This window comes from Leptonotus elevatus, chromosome 8 (genome assembly GCF_054856555.1).
Source record: "Leptonotus elevatus isolate MCC_2025b chromosome 8, RoL_Lele_1.0, whole genome shotgun sequence".
Taxonomy (NCBI): Eukaryota; Metazoa; Chordata; class Actinopteri; order Syngnathiformes; family Syngnathidae; genus Leptonotus; species Leptonotus elevatus.
The window spans coordinates 6,446,262-6,468,601 of NC_141246.1; the positions used below are offsets into that span (position 1 = coordinate 6,446,262).

Here is a 22,340-nt window from a genome sequence, read left to right on the forward strand (position 1 = left end):
ACATGACTTTTTGCGTCATATCACAAATGTATTCTCTATCAAGTTACGAAAATAACATTAGTTATAGAACACAACAATCTTTTCCCTCTTCATCTCATTGATTTATCCTCATACAATGAAGAGATACTTTTGATGGTCTTAAAAACTTGATCTTAGTTAAACTACAACATTTTTATCATAACATAAAAACGAAAATAAATTCGCAAAACAGACTTTTTTTTCTCGTAATGTAATTTTTTTTTTTTTACCAAAACTTTATTCTCTTAGTACAACTTTTATGTCACAATAAAACAAAAATATGTATGCACACAACTTTGTTTAAAAAAACAAAATTATTATTTGTAGCTCTAATACTGTTATATGTTTAATAACTAAACAAATCTGTGTTCTCGCTGCTCCGTCCGTCCTTCATGGAGCGATGGCGTCCTGGGCCTCCTCAGCGGGATCACACTTTGATCTGCTCGTTAATTATGAAGAACAATCACGGATCTTCTCATTATGAGATGTAATATGCGTCGATGGGCGGGAAGGAAGGTCGAGCCGAGGGCCTTTGAACATTCGCATGTAAACCTCCCTGCGTCTTTTTGAAAAATGGATTTAAAAAAACGGCGACTCTGATTGGAATGGAGATGGTTTGACGGCGAGAAAGGAAATGCCCGGGTGTCAACGGGAATGTGTGAAACGTGAGGAGGGAGTGACAGGAATGGGAGGGGGTGTGATTAGTCACCTTCGGGGTGTGAGTGACAAGGTTAACACGCCTCGTCTCCCTACGCCCTCAGGAAGGCTCTAAGGAGACTTGGGGTGGGGGGGATTAGTGGGCAGGGGGTAGTGCTACGCACGCCACGGATCCAGCGCCGCAACACAAGCTTTGGAAATCTAAGCCCCCCCGCTCACACTGCCTCTCTGAGGAGGAAGGACTCCTCAGACCACAGAGATTGAGGCAGGGAGAAAAAAGGTTGTGGCTTCATCAGGGATTAGAGCGTGGTGATAATCTGCAGGCATTTGCCCTCTTTGTGCATGAGTGTGTTGATGTCCACACATTATGGCATATGAAAGAGCACTTATTCTCACCTCGCTTTACCTTCCTCAGCAAAGGTTTTGTTACATTTTTAATGCTTTTTCCACCAAGCAGTTGGGCTCAGTTTAGCATGCTGGGCATTTTTTTGGTGTGTGTAAAATTGTATTACTTGTACAAGAATAAATTTGTCAAATCAGGTCAATTTTGGTTATCGCCAACTCACAACAGAAGTTTTCTCAAGGCAATGAACATATTGAGCAGGTCAAGAAAAATCCATTTGATTAATCTGCTGGACAATTTAATTGGCAAAAACATTTTTTATAAACACATTACGATATAAGACAAAGATATTTATTGACACTTAACCCCCTCCCAAGAAAAATCAACAAAAAAATTGTGGGTTTTTTTGCTGATTTTTCTTTCTTTTTGAAGTGAATTTTTTTTTTTGTACAATCAAATATTTTATCTTTATTGTTGTAAGCGTTGAGGCCAAAATAATAACGCTAACTCTACACTCTCATTCACTGACTCCCACATCATTCACCAGACCAGGCACCACCTTTTAAAGGCATACACACTTTATATTATTATAGTGTAGAACTTCAAGGTGTCGAACCCAAGTGAACAGCAACACTACCTGTGTCTCACATGCACATTTTGTTGTTAAGGGGAAGTCAACCCCCCCAAATTTGTTTTGACAATAATATGTTCTATGCAGCCCCACTGGTCTAAATACGGTATTTTGGTTAATATTGCGTTAGTGTAATAACGTGGATAATGTCCCAAAATTAATACTATTACAGTATGTAAATAAATAACCACAACAACATCAAAGATGTTTTCATGTTGTTTGTCGTTCATGTTTCTATATCTGTATGCTGGATGTCCATAATCGTAATTTGTGTCTATTGTTTCTGCTGTAGGAATGTCCAGGCATCATGCGGGACCAGAAATTGCCAACTTCTACTCGCTGTCTCCGGGAGGAGTGGGACCGCTCACGCCGCCACTGGGATGGTGACTAATCAAGCTATCTCATCTATTTTGGTGTCTTGCCCTTGATTTGAAACCAATTCCTCACCAGACTTCTGATGTTGCAGGTTTTCCCATCACATGGTCCCCGGACCACCTGGTCCTCACGCCACGGGGATCCCCCACCCGGCCATCGTCAACCCCCAGGTCAAACACGAGCCCCTGCACGAAACCGACATCATGCACATGTGAGTCCCCCCACACAACCACCCCTCTTTCACCATAATGTCACTTTCAGGTATTCCAGTAACAAACTGGCCTTCCCTTGAAGTGAGCATCTTATCTGTCGGCTAGGGCTTGTTGAAGGGGCTCCTTTAGCCCCTGGGTTGATGGTGTTGCGCTCAGCCAGCACCAGATCCTGGTCCCTGATGATACCGCAACACGCCTGATAGCACCCTGAAGTGGCGATCGCTGATAGCTGCATTAGCCACGGCCAACCTGTCGTCTTATTAGAAAGTTTCGCCCTAGTGCAGCAGCTGAGAGAGAGAGAGAGTGAGTGAGATAGGGACTCTTTCGGTCCATGTGTTGTAGAGAAATAAGAATACAGCAGTGCCATATCGTCTTGACCACCAAGGGGGCAGTAAAAAAAAGAAACCTTCGACTTCATCCCAGATGGTCCTCATTCAGGATCTTTGACTTTAGATTCAAATAGGAATCACAAATTACCAATTCATAATTGTATTGATAATTAATATGTATTTTGTTTGCAGGAAGCCACAGCACGAACAGCGAAAGGAGCAGGAGCCCAAAAGACCGCACATCAAGAAGCCGCTCAACGCCTTCATGCTCTACATGAAAGAGATGCGCGCCAACGTGGTGGCCGAGTGCACGTTGAAGGAGAGCGCAGCCATCAATCAGATCCTGGGACGGCGGGTAGGTGGTGCTCGCGCTCACACCTTTTTTCGGTGTCATTTTCTATATGAACATTTGAAAGGTGCAGATTTTTTAGATTAGAAAGCAAAATATTTTTTGAGATTATAGTCATAACATTATAATAATAATAATAATAATAATACTTTTTATTTATATAGCACCTTTCAAGCAACACAGCACAAGGTGCTTTACAAACATAAAAATACAAACACATACAAGCCAACAGGCAGTTAAAACAGTTAGACATAAGAAGATTAAAAAATATATATATTTTTTTTAAATAACATGTTGTTTATGAGAATCATATTGAACAGTATATTTCGTAAATTAAAATAGGAATTTTAAGAGATAAAGTTATATATTTTTTAGTTAATTTTTTTGCACTTATCACTTATTTTTGAAAATATCTTAACTTTTTTCTATTGAAATTACAATGTTAATCTCGAAAATATACAACTTTACCCTGTTCAACTATACAACTTTTTTCTCAAAAAAAATATTTTTTTATTCTTTAAAAATTCTAACTATAACCAGGAAAATATTCAACTTTATTTTGTAATATGATCAGTTTAATCTAAAAAATCTGATTTATTCTTGTGAAATTTAGAATTGCAAACTATACTTTTTTTCTTGAAAATGTATTACTTTTATTCTCGGACAGTCATTTTATCTCAAAACAATAAAATTTTTACTCTCGTAAAATTATTACTTTAATCTCAAAAAACTTTAATCTCAAAGTGTAACCGTAGTTTTTTTTTTGTGTGGCCCTATAACTCTTTTGTACTATCATGTTCTTTCTTTTGTACCTGCATCTTTTCCCACTGAACATTTTGTTCTCTTATCTGCTAAAAATAAAAAAGCGCTAACAATCCATTAACTGACAATATTTTCTTCTTTTGTGCTAAAAACAGTGGCATGCATTATCTCGGGAAGAGCAAGCTAAGTATTATGAGTTAGCCCGCAAGGAACGACAGCTCCACATGCAGCTCTACCCAGGCTGGTCTGCCCGAGACAACTATGTAAGTACCAACAGTACAGCTCTGCAGAGGTGCGTGTATGCATGTGCGCGCGCATGACTGTGTGCATGTGCGGGTGTGTGTTGGACAAGTTTTAAAAAAAAAAAAAAAGAAGAAGGGGGAAAAAAAGGAACACAGTCTCCTCTACAGTCCCCTGCATGCTTAATGGACTCCATTTGAGCCGACTCTTTGTTTCAGCCTAATGTGTAATTCATGGCATTGGATAGATTGTAGTGTCACTTTTTATAGCCACCGCCAGTGAAATTAGCCTGCTAATGATTGCGCAGTTTTTTGATGTTCAGATTTTTTTAAGAGCCTTTAAAAACACAACACTGTGTAAGTGTGTGTGTATGGCAGTACAATAATATGCAATACTGTACACTACAATATACAGTTTATACGTAATGTAAATACACTAAGGGGAATATTTTCAAGTCATATATTTTCAATATTAAAGTCAGAATAGCTTTTGAGGAAAAAAGTGAGATTTTAAAGTTTTTGCATATTTTCAAGGTAAAACGTATTTATATTTCAAGTTTAATTAATTAATTAATTAAAGGTGTTTTATTACGTGAATAAAGTTAAATATTTTCGAGAATAAGAGTAGTATGTTTCCAGGGAAAAGTTGGATATTATTTTGATAAAAGTAATTTTCGGGATAGATGTTTATTTTTTAGAAGAAAACAAATATTCTTGTGATTGAAGTAGTAATATTATGTGAATAAAGTTGTATATTTTGGAGCGTGATGTCGTAATAGTACCAAAAAGTGGTTTATTTTGAAGAATTTTTAAATATGCAGTATATATATTTTTTTTAATTATTATTATTTAAAAAAAAATGTTTTTGATAAATTTTCTGAGAAAAAAAAATCTAGAAATACATCTATATTTTTGAGAGTAGTTATAATATTAGGACCATAATCTTTTTTTTTTTAAGAAATAAGGTATTTTTTTTATTATTTAAATCAAAATAATATACCAGTCAAGTGTCACATACTGTATTTTTGAGAGAAAATATTTTTTTTTATAATTTTGATGGGAAAAAAATCAAGAAGATAATGTATTATATATCCAAGAAAAATAAGTTTTATAGTTTTAAGGCAAAAAAAATTTTTGGATTAAAAAAAAGTTTGGAAATTGAAGCCTTACCACTGTTTGTCAGTGAAGGGGGAGGGAGGGAGGGTGAGGGAGAGAGAGAGTGAGAGAGAGAATGAGCACCAGCCTTTATGAAAGTGTGGCTCCGGCACTCACGTTCACTCCACCACCAGCCCAAAACAGAAAAAAAAAGAATTTGGAAAAAAAAGTGCTTTGTGGTGTTTATCTGCCTCCCCTCGGACATCGACGGCATCCTTCCTCCTTTCCTGCCTCTGCTGCTGCGCCGCCAAACACAAACACCTTGCTGAGAGACATTTCCTCACTGATATAGGATATATTGATATTGAGTGTAAAAATAAGTTTGCCACGGTATAGTAAAACTAAAATAAAGTCAAATCACTCACATAAAAAAAGAGGCATCCGGGTTGGACTAAATGGTATGCTCTGTCAGTTTCGAGTATTCCTAGAGCACCCCCGACCGTGTATGTGTGCGTCTCCTCTTTGCTGGCAGATTAGCTCTTGAATAAGTGGATTAGCAGGGAACCAAAAGTGCTGCTTATATTTGAGAACCTCGAGAATCCATACCTATATTCTCCCCCCTACATCATCTCCCTGGGGTGACAAACAAATCCTCAGCACCCTCTTTGGGAAGAAAACGTGGAGCTCGTCGTTGTCATTGAGCTTAATGCGGGTGAGCATTTTTAATTGGGTTTTAATGCTAATGTCATTAAAGGGGACTTCAAAGACTGGATTGGTCAATCGCAGGACATATATAGACATTCACACTAGCATTTACATCTATAGAAAATGTGGGTGCGTGTGAGCTTCAGATGTGTCGCCGGGTTGAATCGAGTCACGAGTTGACCTAGCCTCATAAATTGCAGGTTTTCTTGAAAACTGCGCCTTGAAAAGGAATTTTTAATCACGTCCTCCCGTGTAGATCAATCCTTGGTGCGCATTTTAAACTCAACCAATCAGAGGAGGATAAAACGCTGACATCACTCTGAAGGATTTGAGACAACGTAGAGTTGTGAGTCTCAAGTCTGATTGGTTAGCGATTTCAACGATATATTGCCAGCATGCAGGATTCTAAAAATGTTGGGTAAAATAATACTTGCACGGCAACACATCAAGGCTGAAATCTGATTGGGCAACAACAACAAAAAATCCACGAACAACTGGAAGCTGCAACTTTGATCACTTTAGCTTCGACTACAAAAAGATCGCTTTCCCTCTCATCTTGGCTTTTGTTGTTGGCGGCGGCGGCTTTCCGGAGTGTCCGGGTGGCATGCCGGTGGGATGTCCAGCAGGGGATGAGTGAACATTGCAGCAGCCAATCAGAGTGGTCTAGTGAGCGTGAGTGCTGGAGCCACACTTTATGCGTTCCTCTGTATATTTTTAGGGGAAGAAGAAGAAGCGGAAGCGGGAGAAGATCCAGGAGTCGGCCGCAGGTGAGTCGCCGCACCCGCCCGCCGCTCGCCCTCCTACGACGTCCCCATCTTGTCTACGTCACGCCTCCTTTGGGATTTGTCTGGATATTTTCTCTGCGACTCGGCGCTTTGCACGTTTGATTTGCCTTTGCTTCGCCTGGTCAATGTTACTTCCTGCTGACCTCGTTTTCGAGACACTCTACCTTTAACACGATGATGAGGTCATCGCTAGTCAAAAAAAAAAAATGCAACCCACAAAGTCAAACGTTCCCATTACTGGGATGTTGCTATACTTAGCTTCTGTACTTTTATTTTATTTACTTTTGTTTGATGAAATTCTACTTTATATGTTATTTTTGATTTGCTTTTTTTTCTTAATATTAATTATTTTATTTAGTATGGAATGGAATGCTATTTATTTTTTACTCACTAAATTATTAAAGTTTTTCTTGTTCTATATTTATTAAATTTTATTTACTTATCAAATTATTATTACTTATATCTATAGGCCATTTTGACACAGTGGATGTGCTACATAATATTTTATTTGAATATAATACATTTTTATTTTTTTACGTTTTTCTTCGTTGCCGGCGTCACAGCAAAAGCTCAAGAAAAAGTAAAGCGCACGTGTTGAGTTAATACTTTTCTGCATGCCTGAGAGGCGAGTTTCTTCTCATGGCGTGGCTAACTTTCATCAAAAATGTCTTTAGCCATATTGTGCTGCACAGCCAAAACTGCCATGCTACCAGCATTCAGCTTCTATGGTTGCATCCCACCGAAAAACTACATTTCACTTTCAAACCGTACGTTCGACTTTCACTGTGTTCCAACCGAACAGGCGGTAATGAGCTCATGTTGCCTCGAAATGCTTCACTTTTTTTTGTCCGCCCAATTTTAAAAGATGCCATTTTTTGCAGGTACGGGCCAGAGAATGAAAACGGCGTACATCTAAGAAAATGGTAAGATACACCTCCCCTCTCCTCCTATTAGGTCATCACGTGTCACCTGTCTTTGAAAAAAGCTAACAGACTAATCCCATAGTCATTGTGTCCATTAAAATGTGTGTGTGTGTTTGTGTATCTTGGAGCAGCAATGGTGGATGAAGTGCGTTTGGAAAAGAAAAAAAAAACATCTGTGTTCATCTATTTTGATTAAAAGGATAAATCCAGAGCATTTTTTTTTTCAAGTTTACATCATCTTTGCTCCATATGGTCTGCATGTGTCGCATCTCTTTTGTCAAGCAGACGTTCAGGAGCTTCTTTTTTTTTATGAGCTGCTTTGCCTTAATAAGATTTTACGCTGTCTTATATGGTCGTAACAAAGGGCGAGATGTATTGATTGAGGCAATGTCAAAAAGTGTCACCTGGGCTCAAAAAGGAGCATTATTTGGCAACTTGTTTGTTTCTTCCCCGCTACAGTATTTCCCTCCCTGTGAGCACTATATGGACTATTGGTTAGCACATCTTTCATCTTCAAGTTTTATAAAGCACTTATATTATTACACAGCAAATGTGGACAAAAGCTTGGAATTTTTTTAAAACGTATGATGGAATAGTCAAATATTTACAGCAAATCAAAACAAAAAACATTGACAGATACAATTTTACATTTTTAAAAAAGTTTTCACGAAAATTTTTAAACAAAATCCTGATTTGATTCTTCAGAAAAAAAATATTTCTTGCATTTTCAACTTTTTTTTCTTTACATTGTCAAGGATAAAAGTCCTATATTTATAACAAAAAATGTTTGAAGAAAAATGTGTTTTGTCAACCAACAAGTTTGACCAAATTTCAGCAGGAAAAAAAAAACATTTTCAAGGAAAAATATTTTTAATTTTGACAGTAAATGTGTACATTTCCAGCAAAAAGTCAGACATTTGAAACTTTAAATTTAAAACTAAAAAATGCTTGAGAATTTTTTTTATATTTTCAACTAACAAGTACATTGTTTTTTGGCAAAAAAAAAAGTTTAATTTGGACAGAAAATTTATAACATTTTCAACAAAGAAACACTTTTTTCTTTCCCTTTTCAAGAAAAAAAAGTCATGTCATGAGTTGTATTTCTTAATAGTTTTCAGCAAAAAAGTCGAAGTTTTTTTTTAACAAAATGTACTTCTTAGAGGAAAAAACTTTTTGAATGAAAAATGGGTACATTCTAGACAAAATATTTTAATAGTTTGTATTCATTCAATTCTTTCCACATTTAAAAATAAATTGTAGAATTTTGACCGAAACAATTATGTATATTTTATTTAAAGGAATATCAACCAATAAGATTTGTTCTCAATAAAAAGTCAAATATTTTCAGCAAGCAATTTATACTTTCAAGGAAGAGACATATAGTGTACATTTATTACACATTTTTTATTAAATTTTCAAGTCGATTTGTCAAAGACACTTAATTCAGTTCAACAAAACAAACAAAGTTGTAGGTTTTCGATTCCCGTCTCGCCCAAAGTCAGCTGACTGGTCCTGTTTCCAGCTGGCCCTAATGAGGACAAGCGCCGTAGAAAAAGGTTGGATGGGTATTTACCTCCCTGCCAGCATCCTGTTATTCCACCCCCGAAAAAGCCGGTCACTTGTGACTAATCTGCTCTTACGTCAAAAATGCCACAAAGGTTTCCACCCCGTCCATCGATTTATGACCCACTAGCTCCCCAAATTGGGCTGCTTTTCTCTTCTTCTTTTTTATCCGCCCCTCATCTTTCTCCTTCTCCTTCTTCTCCTTCTTTCGCCACAGTTGGCTTTCAAAGCGCTAAGAAGCCAGTCTATCTCTGATCCAATAATTAGCAGCGCCTAGCCGCGGCGGGATGGACACCTCAGTTGATTCTCGGTGACAGCCCTTGACGCAATATGCATAATGCCGAGGATCCTGCCGCAATTCCCCGAGCCCTCAATTTATGCAGATCCCACAGGGCTGGATTGAGGTTCGCTCCGTTTAGATGCCAGCAAAAAAAAAGAAAGAACATGTTTGTTTAGTTTCCATGCAGCCACACTAACATCTGAGGTGTTTTTTTTTTTTTACTTACTTTTGACGCTACACTTCAACCAAAAATAGCCAAAATTTCATAAAATACTATTTTGTATGTTTATATATATATAAATCGTAACATTGATTTGTTTTGTCGTTTCCCAAATCAATACTAAATTTGCGTTCAACAGTCCTTCAAGTTCTGTTAGCAATTAGTATTCCGTAATGAATAACGTAGAATTAGTTTTTGGGTTGTTGTTGGTTTTTTTTGCTAGCATCTAGAAGTTATAAAAATGGCTAATAAATGTGGGATGAAAAATGTGAAGGCAATTTTTGTTGCGCCTTGAAATAATTTCCACTTCCCAACTGTAGGGGGAGCCCGGGAGCAAAACTAAAATAATTAATTTTTCTCTTAGTTGTTTTGTGTTATGAGTTTCCGCTCAGTGTGCATTTGTAAGACCGAGCCGAGCGGTGTTTAACATTTGGACGTGGGTGCTTTGTTATCGTAAGCGAGACAAACCATGGGACCACCGCAGAGTTGGACGCCACCACTGTGGAACAAATCTTCCGCAAGTGGGTCTCGGAAATGTTTTAGTCTTAAGAGGGGTTTTTTTTTCTACATCTTGTTGACTCATTGCTCTAAATTCCAACTTTGTTCATCTGGCAACAGATCATGATAATTGTATTTGAATTCTTATTCTGACTCACCAGGGTCCCAAAAAAAAAACTCTAGGATGTCATCACTGTGTCCCGCCACAAGGGGGCCTGACTGCAATTATATAGAATGGAGCCCCCCCGCCATCTTTCAATTTGCCAACATAACCCCCAAACTGAGGTCGCTGTGCCTCCCAGTACCTCCCAACTACTGCCATCAAAGGGACCTCGGATAATTAGGGAGGGAATGTGATCATGGGAAAAGTGAGTTGACGGATGAGAGGAAGATTTTACATGTGTGACTTTAAAAGGAGAATAGAAATACAGAGCACCCACCTAATGCACCTAATCTCTCAATTGCAACTGAAAATTCTAACTCAATCCAAACAAAAATTATATATAATACTTGTTTTTCCTGGATTATTATTTTATTTTTATTTATTTTTTGGTAAAAAAATATGTCTTCATTGCGCTGTTGACTTATTTTTTTTTTTGTACTTGAAAATTCCTCACTGTACACTCTAAAAAAGAGAATTGTTGAACCAATTTAAGATTACAAATTGAATTGTTGACCAATTTAAAAAAAAATCGCTTCAACTGGTAACACACGATTGAATTCAGTTAATCCAAAGTGAATATGTTAAGTTTAATGTCATTAAGTTGAATGACATTAAACTCAATCATGTGTTACCTTTTGAAGCGATTCTTATTTAAATTGGTCAACAATTCTCTTTCTCAATTTAAGCTGGTTCAACAATTCTCTTTTTAGAGTGTACTAAATGACAAAGTACTGTAAAGCAAATCAAATGTTCTACTTTTCTTTTTCTTCCCATATCTTTTGTTTTTGTAAGCCTTAAGTGGCCCAAAAAGTTATTTTGTTCATTATGTCTTTTTGAATCGACTTCAAAAAGTCCCTATCGGGTCGGGCCTGAGTACATCTAACTTGCGCAATATCATCAGCAATGATGAGGTGGCCGCGTATTTGTTGGTATCTGCGGTTTATCGTCCTTCCTTTGAGAGGAAGCAAGCATGAAAAGGATCTTGTTGTAAAGCCTCGACTGTGTTTGTTGACACGTGGCCTGTTGTTTAGACTGCTCCCTTGCGCGCGTTAGCCCCGAGTCACGGGCCCATTGTGAAGCGGCGCGCTAAGCGCCATGAGGGTCTTTGTCATGTCTCCGGCGCTTCCTGAGTCCGAGTCGCGGGACCTTGCCAAACGCTTATCATGCTGAGGGGGGCTGCTATCAAGAGGCAGGAGGAGGGGGGGCACGTTGTTATTTTTTCATTCGATTTTCTGCTTTCTCATGCTTCAATTTCGCCAGCCTCGCCCCCAATTTTAAATCCGGTGCTTTCAAAATAAAATTGAGTACAGCTTTTGAATGTCCACTGTCGTGAGCGCTCACCTTAAAAGTGCTTTAAAGTTTGGACTCCCGTTACCGCCCCCCCTCCCTCCTCGTGTTCACTTTCAAGCGGGACCACAGTGAAGGGACCAGTCATTGTTCAGACTCTTTCAACGTGCCGCCACATTACCCCCCCCCCCCCCCCCTCAGACTGAGCTGTGTCAGGGGGGGGGCAGACTCGAGCTGTGCGGGCCCCCCATGGTTGCCGCGTCTGATGAGGCCGGCGCCTCCCATTAGTCACACCCACACATGCCTGCGGTTTGTGGGCGCACTTTTTCAGGTTCGAGCCTTTCCTGGCCGGCCTTGTGGTGGCACGTTATTAAAAAAAAATCTAAATAAAAGTGACTTGGGCAAGGAAGAATTTGGAGAAAGTGCTGAGTGTGCGAAACCTCCTCCTCCTTCTCCTTCTGCTCCAGGTGCGTCCTTTAATGGAGCCGCTCATTTTTATTCCTCCCTGGCGTAACTTTACTGCCGCTTTTGAAAAAGCCGGCGTGAAATGTGCACACTAAAGGTCACCGGATGGTTTCCTCTCAACAGGCCCGTCGAGGTGTCGGCACATAAGGCAGGTTGGCTTCCAAGTTGTTCCACCTCTATTTTTTTTTTTTTTTTAATAAGCATTGTCATGCTGAACCATGTGAAAAGTTTTTATTTAGTTTTAGTTTTTTCACTAAATGGCTTTATTTTATATATTCAGTCTGTCTGGGGGTTTTTTTGTTAGAAAAATTTTTGGGGAAAAAAATTCTAAAAAGTTACTTTTTTGTCCATATTAAAAAAAGGAAGTGCAGCGGCAGTTGTTTTGGGGGGGTTTTTTTCACTAAATGGCTTCATTTTATATATTCAGTCGGTCTTTGTTTTTTTCTTTAAAAAAAATATTTTTTTAATTCTAAAATAAATATCCTACTTTTTTGTCTAAATAAAAAGTGCAATGGCAATTCGTGGCGCTTTTCATGTTTTGGTCGAAAACGTAAAACTTTTTTCTCAAATTAGTAGTAATTAATTAATTAATAGTAATGCGTTTATATGACTGTTTGGTTTTTCCCTTCAAAATGCACAACTTTTTTGTCGAAACTAAAGCTTCGACTTTTTGTTTCATACAAAAAATATATATACTGTCCAAGGTGGAACAGTGATGTCATCATGCATCTAATCATCTGAAACGTGCAAGCCGCAGCGGCCGCATGAGCGCACATTTTGAATGTGACAATGTCCTCCTTTGGCAAATTCTATCTGAAAGACACAAAGTGAATAAATCAGTGCAGAAACAGAAAAGTATGATAGAATTTTTTTTTGCAATTGATAAATCACTCAATTATGTCCCAATACTTTTGTCCATCTTGTGTCTTTTCCCTCCGCCATGTTGTTTGTGGCCTCTCTCCCAAACCCTTTTAAAAGGCCAATTTGTCTGCCGTGTTTTCCTTCTTAATGGCACCAGAAGAAACAGCCCAGTAAAGGGGGAGTAGGAGGAGGGGGGGGGGGGTTCAAATGGATGCTCAGAGGCGGGCCTCTCCCATCCGCGGCCCCCTTTGATTGGGCGCGCGGGAGGTTGAAAGCGGCGATTGAGACGCGAGGCCGCGCCAGTTATCTTAACCTCACGCACTTCAAACGCCCGGCGGAGAGCTCGTGTCCCGGGACAGGGATCACCGTGTGTGTGTATGAACAGAGGAGCGCTTCATTTCCTGTGAAAAGAAAAAAAAAAGGCTAGCCAGCATTCCTGAGTGCTAATGCAGGCGGGAGGAGGTGGAGAGGCGGGGTCAAGTTGCTCCTGAATCCTGCTGTTTGTGTCGGCCGGACCTTGTGAAGTGTTGGAACGCTGCCGACAGACACACGCACACGCACACACGCACACTCACTCCTTTCCCGGAGCAGGAAGGCCGGATCGTTTCATGTCTGCGGCGTCTGCAAAGAGGGGAGTTTGGGTCGATGTCAGGATGGGGCGGGCGGAGGCCGTGGTGGCTTTCATGCAACATGTGGTGAAGATGTTTCAAATGCGGCTAACAGGAAGATGCTAACTTAACAATTGATGTCTTTTTGATTTCCAACTGTCGTACAGTTTAGAAATAACTCCTTTGTGATACACGAAGGCGTATTAGGGTAAATTTGCGAGAAAGAAACTCAAACTTACGAGAAATACACGTAGCGTACTCGGATGTTTGTGCCAATGCTTCTTCAAATAAGGAGATAGTAATTAATTGCTTTAGCTGAGATTAACCATATCATGTTAAGCATTCGTACTTTGAAGCGTCGGGTCCCCACCCTGAAGATCAATAATCTAAATTAATCTGTTCAAATGTGTATTTACTTATACGTTTATGTTTCCAGAATTATTATTTACACATTCATACATTTTGGTATTTCTTTTCTACAGGTAGTGTCGCATCTGCTGCTCTCCCGTCATTCACTTGCATTTACCTAAAGTATGCTAGCTTCTGATTGGCTAGTGTTAGTCAGCTGATAGGAGATCAGGAAGTGTTGTCGCCCTGGCTGCCATGTATGGTGAATAAATCCGTCTCCGTCCTGCCTTTTCATTTTATAGCTAACCCTAACCAGTGTTCCATTAACCACCAACGAATCCTCACATTAAGACTATAGCTGCGCTACGTGTATTTGTCGTAAGTTTTAGTTTTTTTCTCGCAAATTTGCAAGGTTTTTTCTCTCTGAATATTACCCCCGCTCTAAAAAATATATATATTTATACGTGCCCCTAATATGCCGTCGGAGTGATCCGAGTTTTCCATTTGACACGTTTTTGTTTTTGTTTTTGCCTATTCATATCCAACTCCTTTGCGTTGCTATGGCGACACGTAACCACCCCTCGCGTCTTTCTGTCATCGCAGGAGGAAAACGGAACAACTTCTCCACGTGCAGAGCGAAGGCAGCCACTGCGGGGCCTCTGCTCGAGATGGAGGCCTGCTAAGATTCCATGAAGACCCTCAGAGGACCAACCCCCCCACACCCCTCCTTCCTTCACCCCTTCCAACTACCCCACCTGCCCATCACTTATCACCCCCTGAAAGTGACACCTCACGCTCTCCCTGCTGGAAAGACACTGAACTGAACACGACAATCACTCACGTTCTTTCACTCAGTGTGTGTATTTGTGTGTCATTTCCTGTACACACACACACACACACACATGTGCGCGCGCACACACACCACCTGCACACTCCAACTAAGTTATTGTAAGTTATTTGTTACCTCTTGTCAAATTCAGGAGCGGGAGACCTACAAACGGCAAGAAATTCATTAAAAGCTTCAAATATACGTAAGTCCACGTAAATAAATGTTGACTATATTTTTCCATAAATGTAGTATAAGGCCCTCGGGGCGTTCCCCAATTGGTTAGGGTCAACATTCCCGCTTTTTCACTGGAGACCATTCTGGGGTTCCCGCCCCCCTCCGACCAAACGGACCAATCACCTCTTGTCAATTGCACTAAGGAACTTGGAGGGATCTCGTCTCATCTCATCTCCACACTTTTATTTTGCTTCTCAATAAGTTGGACCAGTTTTTCATTTACTTTGCTTTTTAATCTTGAGCCCTTGTATTTTTTTTTTTTCATGGTGTACATTTTCCTTCTTTTTTTTTTAAATATTGTTTGTATATATATATATATATATATATATATATATATATATATATATATATATATATATATATATATATATATATATATATATATATATATATATATATAGTGTGATATATGAACGTAAGCTTTGGACACACAGGAAAACCTTTTCTTTTTTTTTCTCCCAGAAGGTTTTTTATTTTATTTGTATTTTTTTTATAATGTCAACTAACGCAGTGTGGGTGTACTTTTCCCCAGGTCCTTTTTCAGCCGACGTGCGAGAGTGAGGCCTATATTTTATTGATGGACAAGCAGACAAATGAAGCAGATATTATATATTTACCCCAGCACTTGACAGTCTCTTTCATTGCAATGGACCTTTTTATTTTCCCCCTGGTAGCAAAATAGTGAACTCTTTGTTTTTTGTTTTGTTTTGTCGTCCATCCACCACGCAAGCATCTCTGTGATATTTTCTCTATTTTACTATTGCGCCACGACGATGATGATGATGATGATGATGATGATGACTTTATCCCATGTTGATACAATTTGGGGTCGCTTGTCGTCTTGGAGGAGCACTTTTGCTTCCCAAGTGGTCGTCTTTGAACTGTTTTACGTTTTTGTTTTTGTTGTTTTTTAAGAAAAATCAATAAAAAGGCACCATTTGCTCATTTGATCACTCGTGTGTGTTGGTAATGGAAGTGTGCAAATGCACAAAGACATAAGGATTTATGGTCAGTGGTATAGTTTTAAGAATAAAATTCATACATTTCTTGAAAGGAAGAAGTTAAGTCTGAGGCAATTTTTATTTTAGGGATGAGTTAGTGGAATTTATTTTTATTTTTTTTCATTTGTTTGTTTTAATTATTTTTCATTTGTTTGTTTTTTGGGCGGGGTGAGGAAAAGATTTTTTTGTTGAAAAAAAATCTCGTATTTCCAGAAAGTCATGTTTTCAAAAGAACACTGTATTTTCACTAACCTTGCCAGCAAGATCAAATTCTCGCGGTATTTGTGAGTTCACAAACTCCGGAAAATACATCTTGTACCGCTCACGCTGATGATACGTTTGCAACCGACCTTTTTCCGATCGGACCAATCAGGTGTTGTTTAGGCAGGAAGAAACCAATAAGCGCTGATGGCGGGGACAAACAAACCTAACAGACGAATGAATGCTTAATTATGTTCTCGAAGAATTACTCACCGTTTCCTTGTTGAATATGAACAGCGAGAGGAGTTTAGTGCATTTATATATATATTTATTTATTTTTTATTTATTCATTTATGTTGGTAAGCCACAAAAGTTCTGGGCGAATATCCAACGGACATACGAGACAAAAGTGGAACTTTCTGTCAAGGCACATCAGCTTTTTGTTCACAGATCCCAAGAAAAGAACACTGTGATACATTGAGGAGGCTTTGTTCTGTTCTGGGGCAGCTTTCCTGCATCTGGCACAGGGTGTCCTGAATCTGACCATGGCTACACCATCAAGGTATTCCAGAGAGAAATGTGCTACCCCGCGGTTATTGCTTTGAAGCTCTGCCACGGATGCCATTTTTGCCCTGTAGTCTCTTTCCTAGAGTCATAGACACTGACCTGAAGTAAGGCGGGGGGAGGCCTGCAGTTCGTCAGATGGCGTCCCGGGTTCTTTTGTGACTTCTTGGGTAATTTCTGTAGGATGGCCACAGCTGGGAAGGGTCACCACCATTCCATGTTTTCTCATTTGTTGGCTTTAATGGCTCTCACCGTTATTTGCTGGAGTCCTTTAAAGCTTTGTTAATTGCAATTGTAACGCTTTCCAGATTAATAAATGTTCATTTTGTTTCTCATTAACTTGTGAATTTATTTGTATCAATTCATTTTGTTGAAGCTTTTTGAGATATTTTAGTCTTGATTGAACAGGTCTGAATAAGCGAAGTGCGCATCTCGTGTGCACGGTGCATTGTGGGTAACGGCGTGGTGCATTGTGGGTAAGCTAAACTACCATACGGTCATTGAAAATGAATTGGATCCAATGGAATGAGCTCTGATTTCTAACATTTCAACCGCTGGAAAGTTGCTATTTTTTATTTAATGTATTTTAAACATGCATAGCATGTGGTTTACTGACTTCGGGGGTTAACTTGCAAGCTTTAAGGTGTACAGTTACGCAAAGACTCATCACTAATCTGCGCCATTCAAATGACGGTTAGTTGGTAGCCTAGCTTTTTTCCACGCATGCGCAAACGTAATGCGTGAAAATATAATATAATGTAATAGCCACAACCAATACACAGACCAATCAAGTTTTATCTGCCACACAGTTGCTTGTTTTGAAGTGAGTTGAGTCACATGCCACCAAACAGCACTCGCAAGTCAATGCGAACAATCGACCGATTGATGGCTCCTATCTCAAAGTACCACTGTAGATGGAAATACAAATGTTTAGAATGCTATGTATTAACAATATTGGGATACTTCCTTGAAAATTAGTTAGATATCGCTTAGAATCAATGTTAGTGTATAAAAAAAAATACGAACGTGAAATGGAAATCAAATAATAATAAGCTTCACGAATCGTTCTCATTTCAAGAGCAACAGCACCACCTTGTGTTTACTTTCGAGATGGCAGGATGTTCCGAGACAAGTCGGTTGCATTAGACTTTTAAAATAATGTCGCAAAGAAGTACATTTTAAAAATGTATAATGAGGTTTTATCAAACAAAATATTTTTTTAGACTAAAATTTTATTTTGAAGTGAACTGCTGTTTTTTTGTGACAAGGAAGTTGAAAGCTCTGCAATTCAGTAGTTTTTTTTGGTTGGAGATGCAGAGCTGGCTTATGTCCAAACAAATTAAGTTGCCATCTTTGACGGTGGACTCGATTAAGTTTGGGATATTTGGTGAAAATAAACAATTAATGTGTTGCTGATATTGGGGGAATATCTTATGCACAAATGTAGATTTTTCATAACAAAACCCGGTTGCAATCATTGGTTGAATGAAAGAAAGCATTACTCTTGTGGTAGCAATCTTTGAATTTTGTGACGACTAAGAAAGCCACAGAATTGCTGAAGAAATGTGTTTTTATTTATGCCCTAATTTACGTGTTTTTCTGTCATTTAATGTTACTCTGTTATACATTCTGCATGGCTCTTTATACGGAGATGTTTCTCTTGTTTGTTAAAAAAAAGTATAAAATAAACTAAGGCCAGGTGTTAAATAGAGGTCTTTAATTGTTCAAATGCATAAAAACAACAATTAGCACTTGACAATTTCCCCCAAATTTCATTCAAGTATAATCGTTTTTTCTGCACACAACTTGTAGCTCATCATTCTGTCAAAAAGGCACATATTATAACAAGTCAAATGATTATAAAAGCAACATTGCACTTGTTCATTCGTCATCTTCAGTTTTTGACGCCATTCCTGACTCGCATCAAGTTACTTATATTTATAGAATCCTTCTCCTGTCTTTTTGCCAAACTTTCCATCTGCGACCAGCTTGTTGAGCAAAGAGCTCGGGGCGAAGAGAGGATTGTTGGGGTCCATGGCGCTCCAACCTGACCACAGGGCAAACCCATGAAACACAAATCCACATTCGTCTGGCTTTTTTTTTTGGGGGGGGGGGGGGGGCTCACCATCCAGAATGAACTTGGCTGTATCTAAGCCCACGTAATCCATCAGTTCGAAGGGTCCCATCGGGTAACCGGCACCCAGTTTCATGGCCACGTCGATGTCTTCTTTGGACCCGTGACCTGTAATGACATGAATGCCGTGACTTTTTAACTATGCAGCAGGGGGTTCCCACAGTGTTGTAAAGGCCTGGCAGGCGGTTTCACACCTCTCTCATGTAGACGGACGGCCTCCAGCATGTAGGGCACGAGCAGGCGGTTGACGATGAATCCTGGCGTGTCCTGGACGGAAGCGTGTCAGTTACCCAGCGCGAAAAAAAAAAAACGACAACATTCCAGTCCTACCTTGCAGGACACGGTGGTTTTGCCCAGCGCTTTGCTGAAGTCCACCAGGGAGTCGAACGTCTCCTGGCTTGTAGCGGACGTTCCGATGACCTGCGGGGCGGACCGATAATATCATGTTCCATTTTCAGGGAAGACAAATTCGCAGTCGATACCATTCTGACATGTCAAGGAAGCTGAAATGTACGCAACGTAAAACACGCTAAGCCTAACTTCAAAATAAAGTTGACCAAATACAGTAATACATTGTCAGCAATGCAAAAAAGCCTTAGTACACTTTCACTTTGAAATTTCTTTATCGTAGTTGATTGTCATTCTAGTTGCGACCAACATCAACCCAACTCCTTAACTCATATTCAATTGCTAATTTAGGACGCTAAGAAACCGCTAATTCATGACGCCGTCATTGTATGATACGGCAGACGTCTCGGACGTAAAGTGGCTAGCGGCTAGCTGTTAGCATGACCGCTGCAACCTGGCTTACTTTCATTCTTTTTCAATATTCTGGACCAAGGCTACTTTGTAATTCACTCTCCATATTTAAAGGAAGGGAATGTATGTGCCTTATATTACGCGTTGAGGTCTTGATAAAAAAAAAATTAAAAAGATAAATAGAGCTTTGTCTTCATTTTTTTTTTTTTTTTTTTTTTAATTATTTTATAAAACACTTTTGCCCATTAAAAAAAGAAAAACATTCAACTCAAAATGTCAAACTTAGCTGTTTCGATTATAGGGGAAAAAAACTTTAGGCCATTAATATCTTATGAAGCATGTAAAAAATTAGAATGTTTCTGCCTCATATTGCACCCAAAAGTTGTGTTCCAAAATCCTACACCGCTATATTAGACATTTTGAATTAATTGTATTTTCTTATTTGATGAAAAAGCACTTTTATCAGTTTGTTTGTTTATTTTTTTTGCCGATCCCCCCCAAAAAACGATCCGACCCGTTGCGCCACTAGTTTTAATGCAAACGTCCACATTGTGACCTGACTTTGTTATCTATGAGATTACGTGTCGAGGTTACCTCGACGAGTTTCATCATGGGGACCGGGTTGAAGAAGTGCAGGCCGCCAAAGCGATCCAGTCTGGAGGTGGCGCTAGCGATGTCGCCGATAGGCAGCGACGATGTGTTGCTGGCAAATATGGTGTGTCTGAAACAACAAAAAGAAAGATAAAAGAAGTCAAACTGGGGAGGAAAATGCCTTCTTGTGCTTGATTTGTTCTTCGATTTGCTGGCGACATCTACAGGATTCAAATCTGCATTTTTTTTGTGTGTGTGTGTATGAATGTATATAAACGTCTATTGGCAGCTTTCAAAGCCATTCAAGTTGCAAAGCTTACGCCGGCGCCGCCTTGTCCAGCCCGCTGAAAAGATCCTGTTTGACTTTCAGGTTTTCCACGATGGCCTCCAGCACGAGGTCCGTGCTCTGGACGGCAGCGGCGGCGTCTGTGGCGGTGGACACGTTGCGTAGAACTTTCTCGATGAACGCCTCGCCCTCCTAGAAAGAATGTATGAGCACCTCAGGGTAAACTTGTGATAATCGGCTCACTGACCTCGGGCTTGTCAGCGAACTTTTTCTTGACCACTCTCTTCAAGCTGGCCTCCATGCCTTTGACCGCCTTCGTCAAGATGGAGTCTGACATGTCCACCAGCGTCACCTGGTGGCCGGTCGACGCAGCCACCTATCGCAAACATTCAAAATGGGGTGAGCGGACAACTTTTTAAACATTTGTTTAACACTTATAAAAGGATTCCTGCACTCCAATTATGTCTAGTTTGAAGAATTGGTGAATCTAGCCTAAAATAAAACCTCAACTACGAAACAACATAGAGAAATGATTGACTTTCATAGTTAAATATCACCTACGCGTCCTACGGTACTCACAGAGCAGCATGCGGCGACATCTGGTGGCTAAATTCAAAACTGCAGTTACATGTAACACCCCGTTTAAACTTGTCTTATTGTTTGTTCATTGAACGACATATATTTTAACATACGAAGCGATGCAAATGTTTAATAAACTGCAGCATGAATTAAACAAATGCATTTGTGCTTCAGTATCCGAGTGCTGGTCTTCGCGAGGTCACCAAGCTCTCGGTGACACTCGGTTAGCCACCTAGCCGCTCGGCTAACAGTCGAACGTTCATTTTGTGCCCACCTGCGCGATTCCCACACCCATTTGTCCTCCGCCAATGATAACCACATGCTTGATGGCCACACTCCTAAGGGCCGACGAGGAGAAAGCTCTGCACAACTGGTGCCCGAAGAACGCCATGACGACCGAAAGTTGCTGCCAGTTACTGTAAGCTAACAGGACGGTCGCCGGTCACGTGACGCCGAGACGCTTTCATGGCTTTTGACCCACATTGATACGCAAAGCTGTAGAAAACATTTTTTTTTGCAAAAGTGTGAACGTATGGGAATGATTTACTTTCATAGTGGCATACGTGGTTTATGGACTCTGTTGTCTAGATTGATTAATTTATTTATTTATTTATTTATTGATTGATTGATTGATTAAAATAACCCTAACATTTTCCATTGGGTATTCTTATTCTTACACATATTAATCGGCCACATATAACACTCAGCGAATCAATCGCCAATGTGACAAGCCGCAATAATATAGAAACCCAACACCATTTGGAAACGTTTTTCTATTTAAAAAGTGACAGTGAAAATAAATAAATAAATAAAAAGTGACAGCGACTGGAAAACGATTTCTGCCAAGTTGATCTTCTGTCACATTAATTTCGCTACACGTCCGCTATCAAGCTTCAGGTTTCAGGATATTGACAAAATAAATGTGTAAAATTTATAATTTTAGCTTCTTTTAGTCCGCTTGGATCTTTCTTTTCTGTCTGCAAATTGGGTCTTGCAATGGTGTCCCCGCCCCTCCTAAACTCCATTAGAAGAGTTAAAAATGGAACAAAGTGCACCTGTCGTTTTGACACTAGACTTAAAGCCGTTTAAACAATGCTTGCACCGTGTTAATGCTTTCAGTACGGCTATTGTGGTACCCACGCTTTTTAAAAAAAAAAAACAAAAAAAAAAAACTTGATTTTCCCGCATGCGCAAACGTAATACGCACTTCGCTTATTGGCTAAAAGGCATTTACACAGATGTCGATACATTAATCAGAGATCAAATTTTTCACGTTTGAAAATGAAGTCAAACAATTTATTAAAACTATTGGAAACTCAACAAATAAAAAAAAGTAAAACTTTATATTTATGTGAGATTAATAATATATTTTTGTAGGGCAACTCTTTTTCCGCTTGTTTGTCTCCCCCGAGTGTTGTACGGTTTTGTATTATTCTTTGTTCAATA

General features: G+C 39.4%; 2 protein-coding genes across 6 annotated transcripts in view; one reads left to right on the plus strand and one right to left on the minus strand.

The window, feature by feature from the left end:
- The window catches only part of lef1 (lymphoid enhancer-binding factor 1), a 101,467-nt gene extending 85,738 nt beyond the window's left edge, over positions 1-15,729 (plus strand). For 4 of the 5 annotated variants that reach the window (XM_086083759.1, XM_086083761.1, XM_086083760.1 and 1 more), the window contains 7 exons: positions 1,942-2,032; positions 2,116-2,235; positions 2,758-2,920; positions 3,832-3,939; positions 6,434-6,482; positions 7,382-7,423; positions 14,320-15,729. In XM_086083759.1, coding sequence (XP_085939885.1) covers positions 1,942-2,032; positions 2,116-2,235; positions 2,758-2,920; positions 3,832-3,939; positions 6,434-6,482; positions 7,382-7,416 — 566 coding nt within the window. In that variant the 3' untranslated portion in view covers positions 7,417-7,423; positions 14,320-15,729. The remainder of the gene's footprint in view (positions 1-1,941; positions 2,033-2,115; positions 2,236-2,757; positions 2,921-3,831; positions 3,940-6,433; positions 6,483-7,381; positions 7,424-14,319) is intronic. The other variant, XM_086083762.1, reaches the window with a different exon arrangement.
- A 2,511-nt stretch (positions 15,730-18,240) lies between these two features.
- On the minus strand, positions 18,241-21,342 carry hadh (hydroxyacyl-CoA dehydrogenase). Its single transcript, XM_086082651.1, has 8 exons — positions 21,169-21,342; positions 20,563-20,691; positions 20,350-20,507; positions 20,033-20,159; positions 19,010-19,099; positions 18,874-18,946; positions 18,671-18,787; positions 18,241-18,592 (listed from the first exon to the last, which is right to left on the minus strand). The coding sequence occupies exons 1-8, from the start codon at positions 21,283-21,285 to the stop codon at positions 18,474-18,476; spliced, it is 930 nt and encodes a 309-aa protein (XP_085938777.1). The 5' UTR covers positions 21,286-21,342; the 3' UTR covers positions 18,241-18,473.
- Positions 21,343-22,340: the final 998 nt, after the last annotated feature.